This window comes from Spizellomyces punctatus, assembly GCF_000182565.1.
Source record: "Spizellomyces punctatus DAOM BR117 chromosome Unknown supercont1.1, whole genome shotgun sequence".
NCBI lineage: Eukaryota > Fungi > Chytridiomycota > Chytridiomycetes > Spizellomycetales > Spizellomycetaceae > Spizellomyces > Spizellomyces punctatus.
The window spans coordinates 1,632,326-1,650,269 of record NW_015971537.1 but is presented as its reverse complement, the minus strand read 5'-3'; the positions used below and the strand labels follow the sequence as shown (position 1 = coordinate 1,650,269).

Genomic DNA, 17,944 nt, shown 5'->3' with positions numbered 1-17,944 from the left:
CACCTCTCAGCACAACATGACATCAGTTGCAAGACCACCCCGCGCGCGCCCAGTACGATACTGGCCGGGGAAGGCCCCACAAGGGGCTGAGGAGGCCTCTTCGAGCGACTCGGAAGCGGACAACGAAGAACTGTCTATAGCAAAAGGGCAAGAGGCGGGCGGCGACCAGGAGATTCAGGAAGTTTCTTTATCCATTCAGGATGAAGCTGTACAGAAGGATCGGAGACTGATGCGTCTCATGCAAACTCGAGCACAGCGGGATGATGAAGACGAACTGCGACCTGGTAGACGACGGGAGCGGGAGGAGCGAGGAGCTGAAGTCTCGGAACTTCCGAAAGAGGAGAGTGAAGATGAGGACGAGGACGCCACAGCAGCACGTCGGCAACGAATACGAGAGCAAGCATTGAAACGAAGGCAAGAGGAGGAGGAACAGCTTGGAGCTCAGGAGGACGAGGAGGAAGAGGAGGCAAGTAGCTTGCTGAGGAACCCTTTTCGGCTTCTTCAAACCCTTACCGATTCCATTTTGGTGGGTAATGACAGGGAGAGAGTGAATATACATCAGAGTACACAACCGACTCTGAGGATGATCCAGTCTCGTCGCGAACGTTACTAAAACCCGTTTTTATTCCAAAGTAAATTATATTTCTGAATGCCTTACTTAGACCTTTTTTACGGTTTATGCTGACTGACGTCGATGTATAGGAACCATCGAGAGACCGTCCTAGAGAAAGAACGCTTGGAGGCGGAAGCGCAAGAAGCGGAAGCGAGAAAACAACAGCAGATGGAGGAGAGGAAAAAGGAGTCACACGACATGGTCGCGGAAGAATTGAGGAAAGAGCAAGCGGCGGCAGAAGTCTCAAACGGGCCCTTGGAGGTGGATGATACAGATGGCATCAATGAAGAGGAGGAATATCTGGCTTGGAAACTGCGCGAATTGCGTCGAATCAAACGGGATAGGGAAGAGAAAGACTCACGGGAAGCAGAAAAGGCTGACATTGAGCGACGAAGAAACATGACTGACCAAGAAGTAATGGCGGAGAAGGCGAAGGAGGGACAATTGACGAAGGAAAAGTCAAAGTATCGATTCTTGCAAAAGTATTATCACAAGGGTGCCTTTTTTGTGGATGACGATGTCGTCGGAAAAGCACTTCAGCGGCGGGATTTCGCAGAGCCAACATTGGAAGATAAATTTGATAAAACCGTTTTACCAGCAGTTATGCAAGTCAAGAACTTTGGAAGGGCTGGACAAACCAAATATACCCACCTGGCAGATCAGGATACATCTCAGGTATGATTTTCCACTAGTTCTACGATTGTGCTCACAAATAACCTTTTTGCATTCTGCTGTAGATGGATTCACCATGGTTCCAAAAATCGGAATTGAACAAGCGTACAGTGAGCAAACTGGGTGGAATGAAGCAATCCTTCAGCAAACCTACTGCAAAACGACGCAAATTGTGATGATCGTTCATGTATTTTATCATTACTTTTGTAAATAGAAATGTATTTAAAAAAGAACAAGCCTCGTTGCGTTGAAAAGATTGATGGGCGCGTATCAAATCTTGGATAATTGACCGACAACGAAAAAGCCTCTTTTCATCACCCATTCGCTTGTAAATTACTTGGAGGCTCGTGTTGCGAGATTCCCGCTAATCGTTCTAGCGGTGGTAGACGTACGCCCTTACCATGGACCGAACATGCAGAGCTTCCTTTCGAAATGTTGGCATTGGTTTATTTCTGCTAATGACGTCGATCATCACCACCGTTCGGGGATTCCCTGTTGTGACAAATCCATATCCTCTCACCCTCGAGAGGAGTGGCTGCCTCTGCGCGGACTTTTCTACTCCTCATTGCTTGAACCCACTTGTTTCTCCAGGAAAGATTGTGCTCCCAGCACAGGATGAATCGTTGTGCATATGTGCCGATGGCACCCTGGCAAATTGTGACACCACCACTTTCGAACATGAAGGAGACGAACCCCCTGTAAAGCCCAGAAGTATGCGCTTTTGGTATACCCTCGCGGGAACCATCGTGTTAGTTCTTATAGGTGGCATATTTGCTGGTAGGGCTCACTCAAATAGCATCACTTCTTCCGGCTAACGACTGACCTTGGTTCTGGTAGGCTTGACGATTGGAATTATGAGCCTGGACACGACCAATTTACAGATTCTGAAAAACAGTGGCACTGAAAAAGAAAGGAAGTACGCTGCAAAGATTGAGCCTATCAGGAAACACGGACATTGGGTTTTGACGACACTCCTCCTTGGCAATGTGGTCATCAATGAGACGCTTCCGATCCTGTTCCACTCCATTGTAGGGGGCGGACTAGCCGCCATTATCATCTCAACAGCGCTGGTGGTATTATTTGGAGAGATCATTCCAAACGCAATTTGTGCACGACATGGGCTTGCTGTGGGCGCCACGCTTACGCCCCTGGTCAGAGTGTGCATGTGGATTCTATTCCCTGTTGCCTACCCTATTGCTAAGCTGCTGGACTACCTACTCGGACATTCAGAGGGAACTATTTATGCTCGTGCCCGTACGTTTCATCTCCCCTTTCTTTCTCATCTTCAAAGTTGTGACAGCTGAAGAACCTTATAGAATTGAAAACTCTGGTCGCACTGCACGAGGAAGGCTACGAAGGGAATGGTCAATCAGGCGAACTCATTCATGACGAAGTCGGTATAATATCTGCGGTGCTGGACCTCAAGGATAAGACTGTGCGCCAAATAATGACACCATTAGAGGACGTGTTCATGTTGGAAGCATCTCAAGTAGTGGATGTGGAACTGATAAAACAGGTTAGTCTCCCAAGAAACGAACTCGTCAGCAATCCGGCTCACCAAGGGTGGTTATCTTCAGGTCATTGGGCGTGGCCACAGTCGTGTGCCCGTTTACCAGCGTAATCGATCCAATCTAGTAGCAATCTTGTTAGTCAAGCGTTTGATTGGATACAATGTGGAGAAAGCCAAGCGTATCAACGATTTTCCTCTGACATATCTCCCGATAGTTGACGATAAGACAAGTTTGTTTGATATGCTCAACTTTTTCCAAGAAGGCCGAAGTCACATGGCTGCTGTTGCGGGATATAGGGTGAATGATTGGTTGGATATCAATGGACAACCTGACAGATCAGAGCGCGAGATATTAGGGGTTATCACCTTGGAAGACGTGATTGAGGAGCTCATTGGGGAGGTGAGTTTTTTACCGAACCTTGCATAATTTTGCTTCATAGCTAATTTCGCAAACATATGCTCAGGAAATTATTGACGAGACTGACGAATATATTGATGTACACAGCAAGACACCCGTTATGCGGACGCCTATTACGAAAGCATTGGCAAAGCTCTTGACCCCAGTTGGTACAAAACAAGAACGGACAAGTGGTAATGCTCCTTCCCCGCGCATTACTCCGACAAGGCGAAAGTCCACCTCGTCCGGCAAGCCTACAACTCGCAGAGGCCGTCGAGCGGAATCGGCCAGCCGTACCGACCCGGCAGACAATGAAATCCCAAAAGTAATACCTGAACAGCCAGATATATTATCAGAAGGTGACGATCATGTTGATAACGTTCCGTCATCTGTCGATTATTTCGCAACGGCCGTCGATCCGCAGCATTCGAGAGATGAACGTTTGCATGAGGCGGGTTGGGTGGTCACCCCCATGAATCCAGCTGAACCAGAGTCCAGAGGAGTATTGTCGAGACGGAAAGTGGGTGGGTCCGGTGTGTCATCTGCTCCTCCATCCATACCTCCATCACCCACCCTGGGCAAGGATAACATTACACTGGGCGAGGGCGGGGAAGACCGAGAGAGCAGATTAGTAGTGGAGGATGAAAGAACGCCTTTGTTGAAATAACATGCTCGCTTGTACATTCATATTTGTTATATCAAGGGATTAGAGATCCTACAGGATGCCATCTCCAACGGGTCCCTCTTTGCTGCAACGTCAAGCATGTTAATGGCCTGGCGGACTTCGGACACACGGTCAACAATTGGACAAGTTGCGGCACAGTCATCCGAATGAAAGTCACGTGCTGTATCGAATGTCCGACAACCTCGTTGAAACCTTTGTTGGTCAGGTTTTTACAAACTCTTTCATCTTGAAGTGTGAAATGCTCCTGCAGCCCCACCAATCGGGAAAGAGCGCGTAAGGAAAGCATATTTCACAGTTGAAGCATACTTTGCATACATTGTCAGTAAAAAATTGGAAAATTCAAACGAGGTAGGTGGGCTCGCACTAGCACTGTTAAGCTGACCATTTTTTCGCTCATGAACGGCCAGACAAATCATGATAGGAAGAAATACAAACACCAGAGGCATTGCAGCTGCTCGGCCTCTAGCTGTTCCCGGTGGGCGGTATCAGATGTCGCGGCCGCAGGGCGGCAACCCAGGCGGTGCTGCTAATATGCCCCACGCGAAGGCACAGAAGTCAGACTGTCGTGACGAGCAAGACGATGATTATTATGATGGCGACGACCGTGAACAAAGCAGTGGGGTAGACGAAAAGGATAATGCTATGAACGCAGAGAAGGAAAATCTTCCCCCGCGCCCCACCCGTCATGTCGCTTCTCAGCACAAGACAGACCTTCTTCCTCCCCTTCCCCAGCTCAAGAGACATACAACGCTTCCCGCCCCTGCTCCTCAACACAAGAACCAATCGGAACTTCTTCCTCCTGTTCCCCAGCTTAGAAAACATACAACTCGTGCCGCCCCTGTTCCTCAGCCCAAGAAGCAGTCAAGTCTTCCATCTCTTCCTCAGCAAAAGAAACAGAAAACGGCTGCACAGCAGAAGCCAGTTGCGAACCCGGTCAGCAACTTTGTGCTTCCTAAATTGGTGCTGCCCGACACGCCGAGGGCTGAAGAGCTGATCGAGCAGATTCATTACTCAGCGAGATACTATTGTGATACCTTTGAGTATAGGTACGTTGGAAGGTAAGGGTTCAGATAAAGGAAGTGTACTTACCAAGCATGTGCTTCAATGATCTTGCAGGCATGTTATTTTGCCCAAAGCGTTGTACGAAATGGTCCCCGCGACCCACAAACGTCGTCTGCTGAGTGAAAATGAATGGCGTGCGATTGGAATTCAGCAGTCGGTTGGATGGGTACATTACATGCTGCACAATCCGGAACCGGTAAGCTGGGAATAGGATGTCCTCCGAAATATATTAGATGGAACGCTCTCTGATCGATTTATTGCAGCACATATTTGCTTTTCGACGCGAAAAATACTACCAAGAGAAGCTTCAAGGACAGCATCAACCGTCGCAAGCTACACAGGAAGATGTTCACGCCAATGGAAGCACTGCGAAGGAGGAAGGAGAGGAAGATAGCTGGGACGAGGACGAAGAAGAACTAGGGGAAAGCGATGTAGAGGAAGAAGAAGAATATGAAAGGGAGGACATTGATGAACAACAGCTATGTATTACTGATACAACAAGCGACGAGGAGGTCGACCAGAGAGGGGAGATCAATGGAGGAAAGTTATATCTTTCTGATTCTGATTTGCCAACTTCGGAGGTTGATGAAGGAAAGCAATGTCTATCTGATCCTGATTCCCCACCCCCGGAAGCTATGGCGGAGCAACGAATGGAGGAAACAAGTACAGTCTCGCTGCAGGATGGAGTTCGGCGGTCCACGCGATTGGGAGGAAGTAGGCAAGCCCAAACATCTCAATCAGGCCGCCAACCATCACAGTCTTGGGAGCCACAGTCTGGTGCACAACCAACTGCAACGCTCCGGCAGCATGGAAGAGTAGAGGCTGCTACCGTGGACTTGCCAAGGCCCCCTGCTGAGCGGCGCTCATCACGTCGTGCCTGAAACTATGTCAGATATGATTTTGGGGGGATATATATTCCCAACGGTTATTTAGGGTGTGTACAGCGAGGTAGCCGATGCTGTAACTCGGATACATGTATTATAGCAGCCAGCACTTATTATGAACGATGAACATGAAAACGGGTCTGATATATGCGATTGGACAACTGGATGAGTGAAATATTCTGTCGCCAGTTGTGTGGTGCAATCCACCCTGGTTCATTGTATGTGATATGCCAATACACTAGGGATGCACATTACTGTGATCGTGCTTTGTCATCATTAGACTCACGACTTCATCACGTGACATGCTTTGCAAAACAATCCGATCGCTGAAGTATGTCGTCCTTTTGCTACCAAACATGACAGCAGAAGCGTTTGATGCTCGTAAAAAAGAAATCCTTGCATTTGCAGTGGACAAGTCTCCAAAGGGGAGCATAGACGAACCAGTCCGACCCCTGCTTGATGTTGTGAACAAATGGTAAGTCTAGACATTTGGCAGCTGGCGGTCTGCTTCAACCACAACTCATCTGGTAACACCACAAGCAAAGACTTGGTAACAACGTCCAGTTGTTCAGGAAGAGTTGCAATTTACGTCGACGCGGACCCATCGACCCTTGAAAAAGTCAAGAAAGGCGGCATATGGCTTTCTGTCTCTCACGACCCGTTGCCAATAGAAGACTCTACAAGACTTTGGTCCAGCCTTTTTCCTACCCATCCACATCCCACCTCAATTGAGTTTTGCCATGCAGCTCCATCGCTATCAGATCCCATTATATACTTCAAGTTCGAGCCCTTCATTCTGCATGTTTTGACCCGCTCGCCGGAAGCCGCGGCCGAGCTGCTTACTGTCGCCTTACAGGCGGGTTATGCCAACTCGGGGGTCCAGCGATCTATCGTACAGATTCGAGGGACATTGAAATTGGATGTGCCGATTGGGACATATCGTCGTGGACAGGTTGAGCTATGTGTTGGTAGAGAGTATGTAGAGTTTCTTTGTCGGTTAGCCAACGACAAGTTTATAGAAAATTTTGCCAAAATGGGAAGGTTTCAAGAGATGGTTATGAAAGAGTTGGTGGACGGGCCGGTGGTCACTAAAGAGTTTGTCGAGACGCGAGAACACCGAATGGAGCGCAAGAAACGAGAAGGACTATTGAAGGCTTCCAAAATGAAAGAGGAAAGAGAGAAGCTTAAACGCGAGCAGCGGGTTGAGGATGAAATCGATAGCACAGAAGTATTAGGAGATAATGCTGTGATAATATAGTTTCTTGTTTCGTTACGTTATTACATGATTTGATTCAAAACGATAACTCGGGAGAAATAGGCACATTCTCAAATCTAAATAACACCGTTAGGATATTGTCGATCCTCTTCCCCCATACTGACATCGATTCTACGTTACGCTGTCTTTTTTGCTGTCTTGCTAGCTTGTACTTTCTCTTCGAAACGTGCAGTAAGCCTCTTCACCAACTCATGCTCCGCGCCCAAAGTTTCCCGCACGGACTCTACCAATCCTACACTGATGAACATATCATCTCGCTCAAGGTTGTCTAGGACAAGGGCCGCCTCGGCCAGTTTGTTTTCCTTCACGCACCGCCGTACCAAGGCTGCATAAGAGTACTTATCGATGCCCTGTCCCTTCTCCCGAACCTCGTTGAACAATCGCTTTGCGTTCTCCACGTCACCATGTACAAGGTATGTCCCGATAACGTCGGCATAGTGTCCACCGTGGGTAGTCCATTTCTTTGAAGCCATCCACCTTAGGACCGTTTCCGCGGACACCGGATCGCGCAGACCTCTATATCCTCTCAACAAATAAGAGAGAACGTTCGCTGTCATGGGATATTCGGCAAGAGCCAGTGTCTTTTTAAACTCTTCTAAATCTTCCACTTTGACAGGTCCTGTCGCCTTGGCCAGGTTGATCATGACTTGTACACTTGCCACCTTCTTCCTTGTGGCATAAGCCCGGCGAAAAGACTTCCATGCTGTGATTGTATCGCCCTCATGGGCGGCAAGGGCAACCTTCAGATCATCATGTCGGTAGTCAGGAACATAGTTGTGCTGTTCAACTTCCTTGAAAAGCTCGCGAGACTTGTCCAACTGATTCGCAGCAAGATATGCATATATTGCGACATTATACGCGGACTGCAATGGCCGTGAGGAAATTTTGCGCATGATCGCAAACCATTTTTCCATTTCTTCGATATTGCCGACAGATGCGTAGTAGTCTAGAACATGGTAGTGCGACAAGCTGTCGGGGGCAGGTCCTGAACTCTTCATGTCCTCAAACAATTGCAACATTGGTTGCTCATATCTCCCTCGCGAGTATCCCATCAACAACGAGTTTGCCAATACCCTGTCACGCTCAGCGTCAGAGGTTTTGAGGAATTCGTAGATTCGCTGCGCTTGGTCAAAATTCCCAGTACGCGCCGCTGCAAGCATGATCCACTGTTGAACACCCTTCTCAAGCACAGGAAAACCGGCCTCTTTCATATATGCCTGAACTTTTTCCAAATTAGCCAGATCTCCGGCGCGTCCATAAAGTTCAACAAAGAGTTTGCACAATGTCGGGTCCGGCTTTATTTTCGAGTTGGCCATGGCGGTCCAGATCTGGTTTAGAATACGTACGCGAGCAGCATCGTTGCGTTCAAAGAAAACGCGGTTCTCTTTGACCAATAGGACAACTTTGTAAAAGTCGCGGGAGCTCAAGCGTTCTAGATCTCTTGTTCGATACAAGACACGATACCATCTCCAGATTTCGGTATACCGGTTAAGGTCCAATGCTCTTTTGAATTCTTTGAAGGCATTAGGGTCCTTTACGAGAGTATTGACATCCCTCACCCGCCTAGCAGCCGGTTCGGTGGACGCAGTCCTGAAGCTCAAGAGTATGGGAGGAGCCACAAGCCGAGTAGGTTGCTTCAAGGCAAGTAAGGTGTGACCTGCACGAGGTACGCAAGCCCGAAGAGCCGTTCGTAGGTGCATGCTTCTGGCAGGACGTGGCGATCGCTTCAATTCCTCACCAAAGTGTTTTGCAACTGACGGGTCGTCCCATCTTGAGCGTAGCTAGGCAACAAGGACACGAGCACGTGACTGAGCGCGTTCATGACGGGGGGACATTTGCAAGGTTCGATCTGGACTTTCATCCTCAGCTCTCCATTTCATCCCCGTCTTGCCACTTAACGAACTGGTCATCCCTCCCACCCCATCTAGTTTTTAACGCTGTTTGACCAATTGCCAAGATATTCTGTTGAGGCATGTCGTATGCTTCCTACGGCTATGCCGACTATGGCGAGCGGCAGGGCCCTGGGGGAATGGTCGGCCACAGGCCACCTAGTCACGACCCAGGTCAAGTTGGGCTCTATCCCCCGCAAGGAGAGAAGCAGCAGCAACAGAAGACAACGTCCATGAAGAAACACGAGCGACTTCAACAAGCTGCTGGTGTCCTTGAGGAGCAAATGCAACGTGATCGTTATCCGGACTTGTACGAGTTACTAGATCGCCGACGGGATGACTTATCAAAAGACGCCGAAAAGAAGGATACTGGGTCATTAAAGTTTCTGCGTGGTGCCAATTTTGTGCCCCTGCCCAATCACATTCTCGCTCATTACGATACTGTCCTTTGCAAGACGTTTATGGGGTTCTTTCCCGAGATCAACCGTGTTTGGGTTACAATGGACACCCGACTGTACCTTTGGAACTACAATGATTCAGGACCGGAGGCTATCAATGTCTTTGGTGAACAGGTTCAGGTGATCTCGAGTGTGGGAATAGTCAAGGCTTTACCGGGTATGTGACTGGATGTCGATATCAGAGTTTCTTAACAGTTATTGAATGCAGTTCATCGGTAGGCATCTTCTTGGAACAGATAGAGTACATACTCGTCGTCACTACTCGCGTTCAAATCTTCCTGCTCGGTCTCGCATTTGCAAGAAAGGGCGATCCGTCCAGTCCAATGACGATATATAACACGGATCTCACTTTGAGTGCTGATGGGCTGACAATGACAGACATCGTAGGCACAGATCAGGGACGCATCTTTATGAGGGGAGGCGATGGACATCTATATGAGTTACAATACCAGGTAATACATTGTCGCAATTGAATGAGCACGCGGGACGATGACCCTAACCCACGGATGGCGATCTCGGCGGGCAGGCAAAAGAGGGTTGGTTTACACCAAAAATGCGCATGGTGAATCATACGGCGACGGCTCTGTCACTGTTCGCACCCACATTTTTGAACTTTGCGAATGAAGGGGATGTGGAACGCGTTGCTCTTGATCGATCGCGCCGGATCTTGTATACAATTTCAAAGAGGAATGATATCGAGGTGCGTCAGAGATGGAGATCCAGAGCAACTTATTGGGGCACACTCCTAAGCGCTATTGTACATGTAGATGATATACCTCGGTCGTGATGGGAAAGGATTCCATCGAGTCAAGGTACTTCGGGATGTGGTCGCTAGTGCCCTCGGTGCTGCTGCCTCGGAAGATGGTGTCATCCTTCAAGGACTCTACCCTGTAACATTGGCAGAGTCGCGACGGATTCAATTGGTCGCCATAACGTCCTCTGGTGCGTCGAGTGCGGAACTTACTCCCAAACTTTTTGCACCGCGCAATAACCGCTTTGTTTATTTCGGAACCCTGCAGGCGACCGTCTGTATTTTTCCGTATATGGACGACAATCTACTGGCGATATTACCGGATCCTCTGAGGGAGAGAAAGAACCATTTACTTTGGAATTGGTGCACATTCTTGAAACCAACAAAAAATTCATGATGTCGGAGAATGCCATTCACGAGGGGCTGTATACCAATGGGCTTCTCATCATGGCTGATGCTGTTAGTCAGGATATGGATCGTATATATGGTATTGAACCGCATGCGGGGGCCATTGCTCAGGTATTTTTTGGTTGGACTATGGCACTCGATGCAAGAACCTAACATATTGGGGGTTTGACAGACACCGTCAAAGTTGTGGATAGATAGTATATCATATGAAGATCAGCAAGGAAAGGTGTGGCAGATTACTGAAATTCCAAAACCGGCGGCAAGACCCGTGTCCAGGATTACTAAAAAAGACGACACGGGCACGGTTCTGAATGAACTTGCCTCTCAACTTGAGTCTCCCGCGCGATCTTTTCGGTTACTTACCAATGAAGGTACGGTTACTTTCACCGTGTGTTCTCCGGGGATCTACATTAACGATCATTGCAGGTATCGGACACATGACAAAACTACGACCGATTGATCAATTGTGTGAATTGATCTACCGGGCTGGTGGAGATGGTACAGCGGATTACCAGCAGTTCTTTAATATTTATAGTCCCGCAGAGGCGTGTGCCATGTGTCTTGCGATCGCTTGTGGACATCCGTAAGTACCTCTTGCCGTAAGTTTAGCACGATCCAGCATGCTGACGACCGAGTTTCCACAGATCTGCTGATCAGGCTATTCGAGGTAAGCTGCAGAATTGGACTTGTGGGACCATTTTGAGCTAGTTTTTGAACTTTCTATGCAGATTATGCCCCTAATGGACAGCATCAAGTTGTTGTCATTGCGAGTCGTCTTTTTGACGAGTTTGGAGGACAGCCTTTTATAAATCGTCCTGACTCACTAACAAGTATGTTGCTGTGTCCCTAGGGTATGGGTAGCTAACTACTGTTGGACTAAAAGGATATTTGTACAGGCAACAGCATGGACACAAACGGTGCACTAGGACACGCGGTTCCCGCTCCGGAAATAAAGTACAGTGGACGACACAATGGACTGGCACTCTATCTTTCCAGACTATTGAAACCCATCTGGGCACAAAGAGTTGTCGTTGAAGTGTACGTTTCCATCAATGTTTTTTAATGGCACGGTATTGGGATACTGAACTTGCTGAATAGGTCACGCAACGTGGTGTCGAATGTGGATTCGCATGCTCTCGTTTCTTTGCAAATGAATTTGATGAGTTTGAATGATTTCCTTGGACAGTAGGTTAAAGAGACTTTATTTTTGTTTTACTTGGCGTTCACTGATATGACTCTTGTGGCTAGACGTAGTAATCTTACTGCACCACCTATTCCTGAGAATCGTCCAGAAGCTGTTGATAGCGAGGCATGGAAGGTTGGTGGCACCCCATGGTAATGCGCTGTCGACGTTTTGCTAAATATGAACACAGACGGAACAAGAGTCACTGCATAACCTTTACGAACTCTTGCAAATCACACGGGAAACAATTGCCTTGCTTTTGATTGTTTTTGAGCAGAATCTGACGCTTATCAAAGAGTATGTGTATTCGATTTCGTTAATGGTTATGGCATTTAATTCATATTTTGTTTTAGTATGCCTGTTCAGCAACGACAAGCTCTTGAAAACATGACTTACCAGGGACTCATTACGACATCTAGCGGTCTGGAGGTTACTCGAGCCCTCATGGCCGCGCACATTGATAAGCATATTAGTGATGAAAAGGATGTGAGTTTTTCTCTATTGTGTGCGCGCAGACTTGTCGTTTTTTCTAACAACGGTTCAGGTCCAAACCATCACAGACGAGCTCCAAGCAGCCTGTCCATCGATTTGCTTCCAAAATGATGTGATATTGTATAAAGGCATAGAGTGTATTCAGATGGCGAAGACGAGGCCGAACCGCGAGCAGCAGGGACGAAAGTTGCGGGAAGCATTAGAGTATGTCTTTTGCGCGCCGTATGTGTGGAATTTTGGTTGATTTTTTTGTGCAGGTTGTTTAAACAGATTCTTAAAGACGTGCCGTTTCGCAAACTGCAGGAGATTACTGAGCAGTTTGAGGGACTGTTTTATTATGAGGGGGTTGTGGAGATTGTGTTGCGGTGGGCTGCGGCGCAGGATGCTGTAGAGTATGGCGATCGGGGGGGTATGGACGAGGATGAGTTGGTTGTACGGGGTTTGGTATGTGTGTGGTTTTTCGTGCAACTTATGAGGTGGTTGTTGATTGCGATGCTTTAGGAAAGTGGAACGGTTGCGCGACGAGGGGCGTATGAGATTATTTTGAATGCGATATCCAAGTTGGATGGCATGTTGCAGCAGCCGGTTGGATATGGAGGACCGCATCCTGGTCAGTAGCGTGGGTTGTCAGTTTTTTGAAAACGTTTTGCCCTTTGATCCTGACGTGTTGGTGGGTTTGGCAGATCATATTTTACATGTCATTAATGGCATGATTGGTCAGGCGCTTGCGTATGATGATCAATTATTCCATGAGACGCTTTACGAGTGGTTTATCAGTCAGAACCGACAGGAGCAGTTGTTGCAGGTTGGGTCTGTTTTACTTTTCTGCCTGGAGAACATGAATACTAATGTGTCTTAAATTTGCAAGATTCGGACGAGATACCTTGAAGAATTTCTGACGCGCGGGGCAAACACGAATTTAGCTAAAGCGACCCTCTTGGCCAAGTATTACGTCAAGCATGAGCGATTTTACGAGGCTGCCAAGACGTATCGGGGGTTAGCTGAAGCTCCAGGGTGCGTACATGACGACATTCGCATGCCATGTACGATATTTGACTAATAATGCTACAGATTACATCTGGATGCTCGTATGCAATTCCTCTCTCTAGCCCTCGTCCAAAGCAAACTGTGCTTCCAAGGCGAGTACAGAGACCACATGGATAAAGGCGAGGTGGAAGATATACAGGACCTGAATGCGGTCGCCAATGTCCAGAAAGAGATTTTGGATACCTTGTCGAGAGACTCTATGGGACTTTCGCCTGAGTTGATGCGGGAGTTGAATGAGCGGTTGTTGACTGTTTCAGAAGTAGGTTGACTGTGAGTTTGTATTTTTCTTGTTTGAGAATCTTGTATTCATTGTACCCGCGCGCCCTTGCAACGTAGCTTTTCAACAAGTACGTCCGACCGTGCAAATTGTACGAAATCCAACTGTATATTCTCCATGTGTCTGATGTGGATGCAAATGCACGGGGGTATGCCCAAACCGCTTGGAACGAGATTATCAAAAAGAGTAAGACATTATGTTTGTCAATGGTTTTAGAAAGATTTACTAATGTTGAGTAACAGCAAAACAAGACGCAATGGCATCGAATCGAAATGTGTTTGCAGCGTTGGAAGAAAAAGTTTGGGGGATTGGGTCGAGGTTCTTTCCTGATGAAAACGTCTTTCCTCTACGTGAGTTGCAAAAAATCATACTATGTGATGCAGCATCAATGGGATCGATGTTGATCTATGTTACAGAATTCCTTATTCACCGATTGGAAGAAGAGAGTTTTACCGCCTCTGAACAAGGACGCGGCCCAGAACGCGGCTGGGTGATTCGCCTCTTTTCATCCATCAAAGTCTCGTATGCCGAACTGTTTCAGCATTTCAACGACATGTACGAAACGCAGCTCGTACCCTGGACGTCCACAGCTGCGCGGATATATCTTTTAGAAGATATAGCGTACCTTGTTAATGAGTGGATGCGGTGGAGGGGGCCCGAGGGGGTGCCAAGACGGGTGTTGGATGACGCGATTCAAAAGTATGTGATGGCTGTGCATGATGTGGGGGAGGCGCAGGAGGTTGTGGGGAGATTGCAGGTTTTGGCTGTTAGGATACGGCAGTGATGTGCGGCATGTAAAGATGCGTTTGTGCTATCTGAATAGGAAACACTGGACTGTGTTGTGTGTGTGCATATAATACTCAAGACCCAATGGTATGCATAAAAACAAGTATATTTTAAACAGGGACACCCAAGGACGTTAATAGGCCCGTTCTCGCCCGTCTGGGAGTCACACTTGATAGTTCCTCCCCTCCAAGATTCTCCTTGTCTTCCAGCACCTCTTGTCCCTTCTGCCCAACAATCTCTTGAGCTCTCGTCAATTTATCACATGTGCCTTGCAGAGTCGCGTTTAATGCCGCTGGGCGCGTCACGACCGTTTTATACACGTCCGATAGTCGCGAATAGTCGAGATTCCCACTCGTCTCCTCAACACTGCTCTTATCCACATCCCCAAGGCTCACACTCTGGGCATTCGAGCACTCGGTTGCTAATGCGCATTCGCGCTCAACAAGGTCGCGCACGGCCATGGGCACACTGGTACGCATGTGCGCCATGGCAACTTGCAATCCCGTCACTTGCGCATGGATATTTGCAAGCTTTTGAGCCAATTCCTCAGACGTGGGTTCATACTCGACAATTTCCTTGAACGCCTCGTCATACTCTATCCCGTTGATGAGGATATTGGGTTTTGCAATAGTGAATATGGATGATATCCAGGATTGGATGCGCTCGGTGAGGGTGTCACGGTCTTGTTGTGAGCGAGAAGTGAGGAGGGGTGAGGAGAGGGCGTGGGAGGTGAGGATGGATTGGAGGTAGAGAATATCGTGTTTGGACTCTGTTTGGATCTTTGGGTGGGTCACATTGGTATTTGACGACAAGGACGACGACGCCGACGACGACGACGACATGATTGCATTGACAACGAGGAAACAAGTTCTCTGTAGTCGGACACTGTTCGGACACGACGCGCGCGTCACATGTGAGCACATGAGCACACATGACTGTATCACGTGGGAAACACATGAGCTTGATGCTTGTCGCGAGGGACATGCCGATCTGTTCCGTCAGAATCCGTCATCTACCCGGGACGATCCGATAGTGTAATCAGCCGGAATGGCAGGCGCGGCTGTATCACTCGGAACCGGAGAATGTATTCGTGGGGTCAATATCGGTGTGTCACCGAATGCGCGGACCTTTTCATGTGAAAGAATGGATCCGTGGGTGAGAATTTGAGAATGCAACATAAGCAAAAGCCCAGGTGCTGCCCATTTCGCATAAAATTTGCATTTTAAAATGAACGTGACACATATGTGACACGAATGCATATGAAAATAAATGAATTTAATGGAAATGCACGTGGAAGGAGAAATGACACGTGGCAAGGAGATAAAAAGCAATATAATGTTTCTATGGCAACATGTAAGATGAAGACAAGAGTGTGAAGAATGAACAAGAGCCAAAGGCCCAGTTGAAAGGAGAAGAAAGGAGAGGAGTTGTGAACAAGGGCTTTGAAGATGGCGGGGATAGAAAGGAGACCATCATCCAATGATAACCCAAAATGAGGCAACATGCAACATGCAACATGCAACATGCAACTGTACACACACTCGAGCGAATAGATGATGGAGGATATGCATGCAATTGGAACGCTGATATCAAACGGAGAGCAATCTCCAGCTAGGAATCGCCCTTGGTTTCCAAATGGCACGTTTTTGCTTCTTCTTTCTAAAGACAACTTGATTATGAAAATGCTCCAAGCTGCCGCGCCCTTTTTCAAAAAGACAATTTCTTTTTTTTTTTTTTCTTGTTCTTGGCTGTGACTTTTTCCGTTTGCGTGTGTGCATCTGCTCTCGTTGACATGAACTCTGCGTGTGTTGCGTTGGTTGCGTTTTTCTTGGCTTTCCAAAACTTGTCGGCAGTTTGTTATCATCATTTCAAGAGAATTTCTTCTTTGATTCGTTGCGTGATCGCTCTCTTTGTGATTTTCTCCGCTTCTTCTTCTTGTTCCGAATGACTGACCCTTTCCATGGATTCATCCCACTTTTTCATACTTATCATCATCACTTACCTCCTTCTTCTCCTCCTGCTTTCCAAGTTGACTCCTTTCTGGCCCGTGCTAATCTTATCCTTGGTCTTTAATCATAACCTGACTACTCGATTTGACAGTCGATTACAGGAAATCCTTTATAAAGAGGACTTTATTCACACATCCTGCTCTATATCCCACTTTTGCCTCCTAGTTTCACAGCAATGGACATTTGCACTCAACGCTCATCACCCCGCGTTCGTCCCCGGAGGACCTCCAACCTTCAAGAACGCGGAGCTATGCACACCAGTAGAAGGACCGTTGCAAACAAGAGCCCGTCTCTTGCAAATAATAAAGTCCTTGCACGCACCAGCACAAGTAACTCCTTGTCCTCAACTTCATCAATCTCTTCGAGTGGATCGACGGCATCGACAGAAGAGGTCTTGGCAGACTTTGCAGTTCGCTCCCGCTCCTCCCGTCAAGCCCTCTACATTGTCCGTCGCCTTCAGGCTCTCAAGCGCGCTGCGGACGCTGCAAATCCGTTGGATCACGCTCCCGCTTTTGCCTATGCTAAATACATTCTCGACCACGCAACTCGTCTCGAATTTGATCAGTACGCCTACGTCCAAGATGCACTCGCCATCATAAAGGACCTTGCGTCCGGTCCCTCGGCCTATCCTCCTGCTCAACTCGTTCGCGCCAACATTCTCTTGTCGGGCCCACCTTGTCAAGACCCGTCCAAACCCATCCTCCAGCAGCGCGACAATGAAGGTGCCTTTCGTCTCTACATGTCGGCTGCCAAAGCAGACATCCCGGACGCTGCTTACCGCGCCGCAATGATGATTCAAAACCGTCGCGTGCCATGGGGAGGCGACATGACAGAGAGCATTCGTCTCTTGAACATGGCAGCTAAGCACAACCATCCAGGTGCACTCTATGCTCTCGCAAAACGCCTTCTCGGCTCTGGTTCCCGCAAAGACCTCGTCAAGGGCATTGAATACCTCCGCCTCTCTGCCGCAACGGCAACAAAAGTCCATCCGGAAGCCCTGCACGATCTGGCTCTCATATACCGCGACGGTCTCTCGACCCTCGTCGCTCAAGACCCAACCTCCGCCCTCAACCTCCTCCTGGACGCCGCTGACCTCAAACACGCACCCTCCCAGCACCTCTTGGCAACAGCCTACCTCTCCCCAACGCCTTCACTCGGCATTACGACTCCCAACCCGGCTCTCGCCGTCCACTATTGCTCATTAGCCGCAAAAGCCTCCTTTCCACCCGCCATGCTCTCCCTCTCGAAAATGTACCTGACAGGCATGTCCACGCCTACGACTGTCATCTTGTCACCTGACCCCGCCGAAGCCTACCTACTGGCCCGCAAAGCTGCCGAAAAGGGCCTGGCAAGCGCCCAATGTTTAGTCGGCAGGTTTGTAGAAGAGGGGCAATGTGTCAAATGTATGGATCCGACAAAGGAGGCCACATTGTGGTACAAGAGAGCTGCAGATCAAGGCAATCGGGAGGCAAGAATGAGGTTGTCGAGATTGGAAGGTCGCCCTTAATGGATGATTTGATTATATTCCTCATTTGTATTTCCTTT

At 48.3% G+C, this 17,944-nt stretch overlaps 8 protein-coding genes across 8 annotated transcripts; 6 read left to right on the top strand and 2 right to left on the bottom strand.

Moving 5' to 3' along the window:
• The first annotated feature begins 4 nt into the window (after positions 1-4).
• Positions 5-1,541, top strand: SPPG_00633 (uncharacterized protein). Its single transcript, XM_016748963.1, has 4 exons — positions 5-466; positions 541-632; positions 703-1,288; positions 1,351-1,541. The coding sequence occupies exons 1-4, from the start codon at positions 17-19 to the stop codon at positions 1,459-1,461; spliced, it is 1,239 nt and encodes a 412-aa protein (XP_016612982.1). The 5' UTR covers positions 5-16; the 3' UTR covers positions 1,462-1,541.
• Position 1,542: 1 nt separating this feature from the next.
• On the top strand, positions 1,543-3,980 carry SPPG_00632 (uncharacterized protein). The gene is made up of 5 exons (XM_016748962.1): positions 1,543-2,062; positions 2,123-2,539; positions 2,602-2,801; positions 2,863-3,195; positions 3,260-3,980. The coding sequence occupies exons 1-5, from the start codon at positions 1,687-1,689 to the stop codon at positions 3,857-3,859; spliced, it is 1,926 nt and encodes a 641-aa protein (XP_016612981.1). The 5' UTR covers positions 1,543-1,686; the 3' UTR covers positions 3,860-3,980.
• Positions 3,981-4,105: 125 nt separating this feature from the next.
• Positions 4,106-5,984, top strand: SPPG_00631 (uncharacterized protein). The gene is made up of 4 exons (XM_016748961.1): positions 4,106-4,225; positions 4,285-4,923; positions 4,994-5,135; positions 5,203-5,984. Exons 2-4 carry the CDS (start codon positions 4,292-4,294, stop codon positions 5,818-5,820), a joined length of 1,392 nt encoding a protein of 463 aa, XP_016612980.1. The 5' UTR covers positions 4,106-4,225; positions 4,285-4,291; the 3' UTR covers positions 5,821-5,984.
• A 189-nt stretch (positions 5,985-6,173) lies between these two features.
• Positions 6,174-7,207, top strand: SPPG_00630 (uncharacterized protein). Its single transcript, XM_016748960.1, has 2 exons — positions 6,174-6,298; positions 6,364-7,207. Exons 1-2 carry the CDS (start codon positions 6,180-6,182, stop codon positions 7,079-7,081), a joined length of 837 nt encoding a protein of 278 aa, XP_016612979.1. The 5' UTR covers positions 6,174-6,179; the 3' UTR covers positions 7,082-7,207.
• On the bottom strand, positions 7,066-8,799 carry SPPG_00629 (pentatricopeptide repeat domain-containing protein; the record flags this gene model as incomplete). Its single annotated transcript, XM_016748959.1, has 1 exon — positions 7,066-8,799. The coding sequence occupies one exon, from the start codon at positions 8,797-8,799 to the stop codon at positions 7,216-7,218; it is 1,584 nt and encodes a 527-aa protein (XP_016612978.1). The 3' UTR covers positions 7,066-7,215.
• Positions 8,800-8,954: 155 nt separating this feature from the next.
• Positions 8,955-14,476, top strand: SPPG_00628 (uncharacterized protein). The gene is made up of 23 exons (XM_016748958.1): positions 8,955-9,603; positions 9,666-9,898; positions 9,973-10,146; positions 10,214-10,388; positions 10,466-10,716; positions 10,778-10,976; positions 11,032-11,188; positions 11,250-11,272; positions 11,334-11,435; positions 11,502-11,643; positions 11,704-11,790; positions 11,854-11,923; positions 11,979-12,085; positions 12,142-12,274; positions 12,333-12,484; positions 12,538-12,724; positions 12,782-12,890; positions 12,964-13,085; positions 13,149-13,294; positions 13,352-13,586; positions 13,664-13,790; positions 13,847-13,954; positions 14,021-14,476. Exons 1-23 carry the CDS (start codon positions 9,072-9,074, stop codon positions 14,386-14,388), a joined length of 3,939 nt encoding a protein of 1,312 aa, XP_016612977.1. The 5' UTR covers positions 8,955-9,071; the 3' UTR covers positions 14,389-14,476.
• SPPG_00627 (uncharacterized protein) lies at positions 14,465-15,250 on the bottom strand. The gene has a single exon (XM_016748957.1). It carries the CDS (start codon positions 15,230-15,232, stop codon positions 14,501-14,503), a length of 732 nt encoding a protein of 243 aa, XP_016612976.1. The 5' UTR covers positions 15,233-15,250; the 3' UTR covers positions 14,465-14,500.
• Positions 15,251-16,574: 1,324 nt separating this feature from the next.
• SPPG_00626 (uncharacterized protein) lies at positions 16,575-17,906 on the top strand (the record flags this gene model as incomplete). Its single annotated transcript, XM_016748956.1, has 1 exon — positions 16,575-17,906. The coding sequence occupies one exon, from the start codon at positions 16,575-16,577 to the stop codon at positions 17,904-17,906; it is 1,332 nt and encodes a 443-aa protein (XP_016612975.1).
• Between the last annotated feature and the right edge of the window lie 38 nt (positions 17,907-17,944).

Coding starts and splice junctions, on each gene's coding strand:
- SPPG_00633 (XM_016748963.1), top strand. CDS start 17: ATGACATCAGTTGCAAGACCACCCCGCGCGCGCCCAGTACGATACTGG. Junction 467..540: donor AGGACGAGGAGGAAGAGGAG/GCAAGTAGCTTG, acceptor GGGTAATGACAG/GGAGAGAGTGAATATACATC. Junction 633..702: donor AAACCCGTTTTTATTCCAAA/GTAAATTATATT, acceptor GTCGATGTATAG/GAACCATCGAGAGACCGTCC.
- SPPG_00632 (XM_016748962.1), top strand. CDS start 1,687: ATGGACCGAACATGCAGAGCTTCCTTTCGAAATGTTGGCATTGGTTTA. Junction 2,063..2,122: donor TATAGGTGGCATATTTGCTG/GTAGGGCTCACT, acceptor TGGTTCTGGTAG/GCTTGACGATTGGAATTATG. Junction 2,540..2,601: donor AACTATTTATGCTCGTGCCC/GTACGTTTCATC, acceptor AGAACCTTATAG/AATTGAAAACTCTGGTCGCA.
- SPPG_00631 (XM_016748961.1), top strand. CDS start 4,292: ATGATAGGAAGAAATACAAACACCAGAGGCATTGCAGCTGCTCGGCCT. Junction 4,924..4,993: donor TGTGATACCTTTGAGTATAG/GTACGTTGGAAG, acceptor ATGATCTTGCAG/GCATGTTATTTTGCCCAAAG. Junction 5,136..5,202: donor TGCTGCACAATCCGGAACCG/GTAAGCTGGGAA, acceptor GATTTATTGCAG/CACATATTTGCTTTTCGACG.
- SPPG_00630 (XM_016748960.1), top strand. CDS start 6,180: ATGACAGCAGAAGCGTTTGATGCTCGTAAAAAAGAAATCCTTGCATTT. Junction 6,299..6,363: donor CTTGATGTTGTGAACAAATG/GTAAGTCTAGAC, acceptor TAACACCACAAG/CAAAGACTTGGTAACAACGT.
- SPPG_00628 (XM_016748958.1), top strand. CDS start 9,072: ATGTCGTATGCTTCCTACGGCTATGCCGACTATGGCGAGCGGCAGGGC. Junction 9,604..9,665: donor AATAGTCAAGGCTTTACCGG/GTATGTGACTGG, acceptor GTTCATCGGTAG/GCATCTTCTTGGAACAGATA. Junction 13,791..13,846: donor GAACGAGATTATCAAAAAGA/GTAAGACATTAT, acceptor GTTGAGTAACAG/CAAAACAAGACGCAATGGCA.
- SPPG_00627 (XM_016748957.1), bottom strand. CDS start 15,232: ATGTCGTCGTCGTCGTCGGCGTCGTCGTCCTTGTCGTCAAATACCAAT.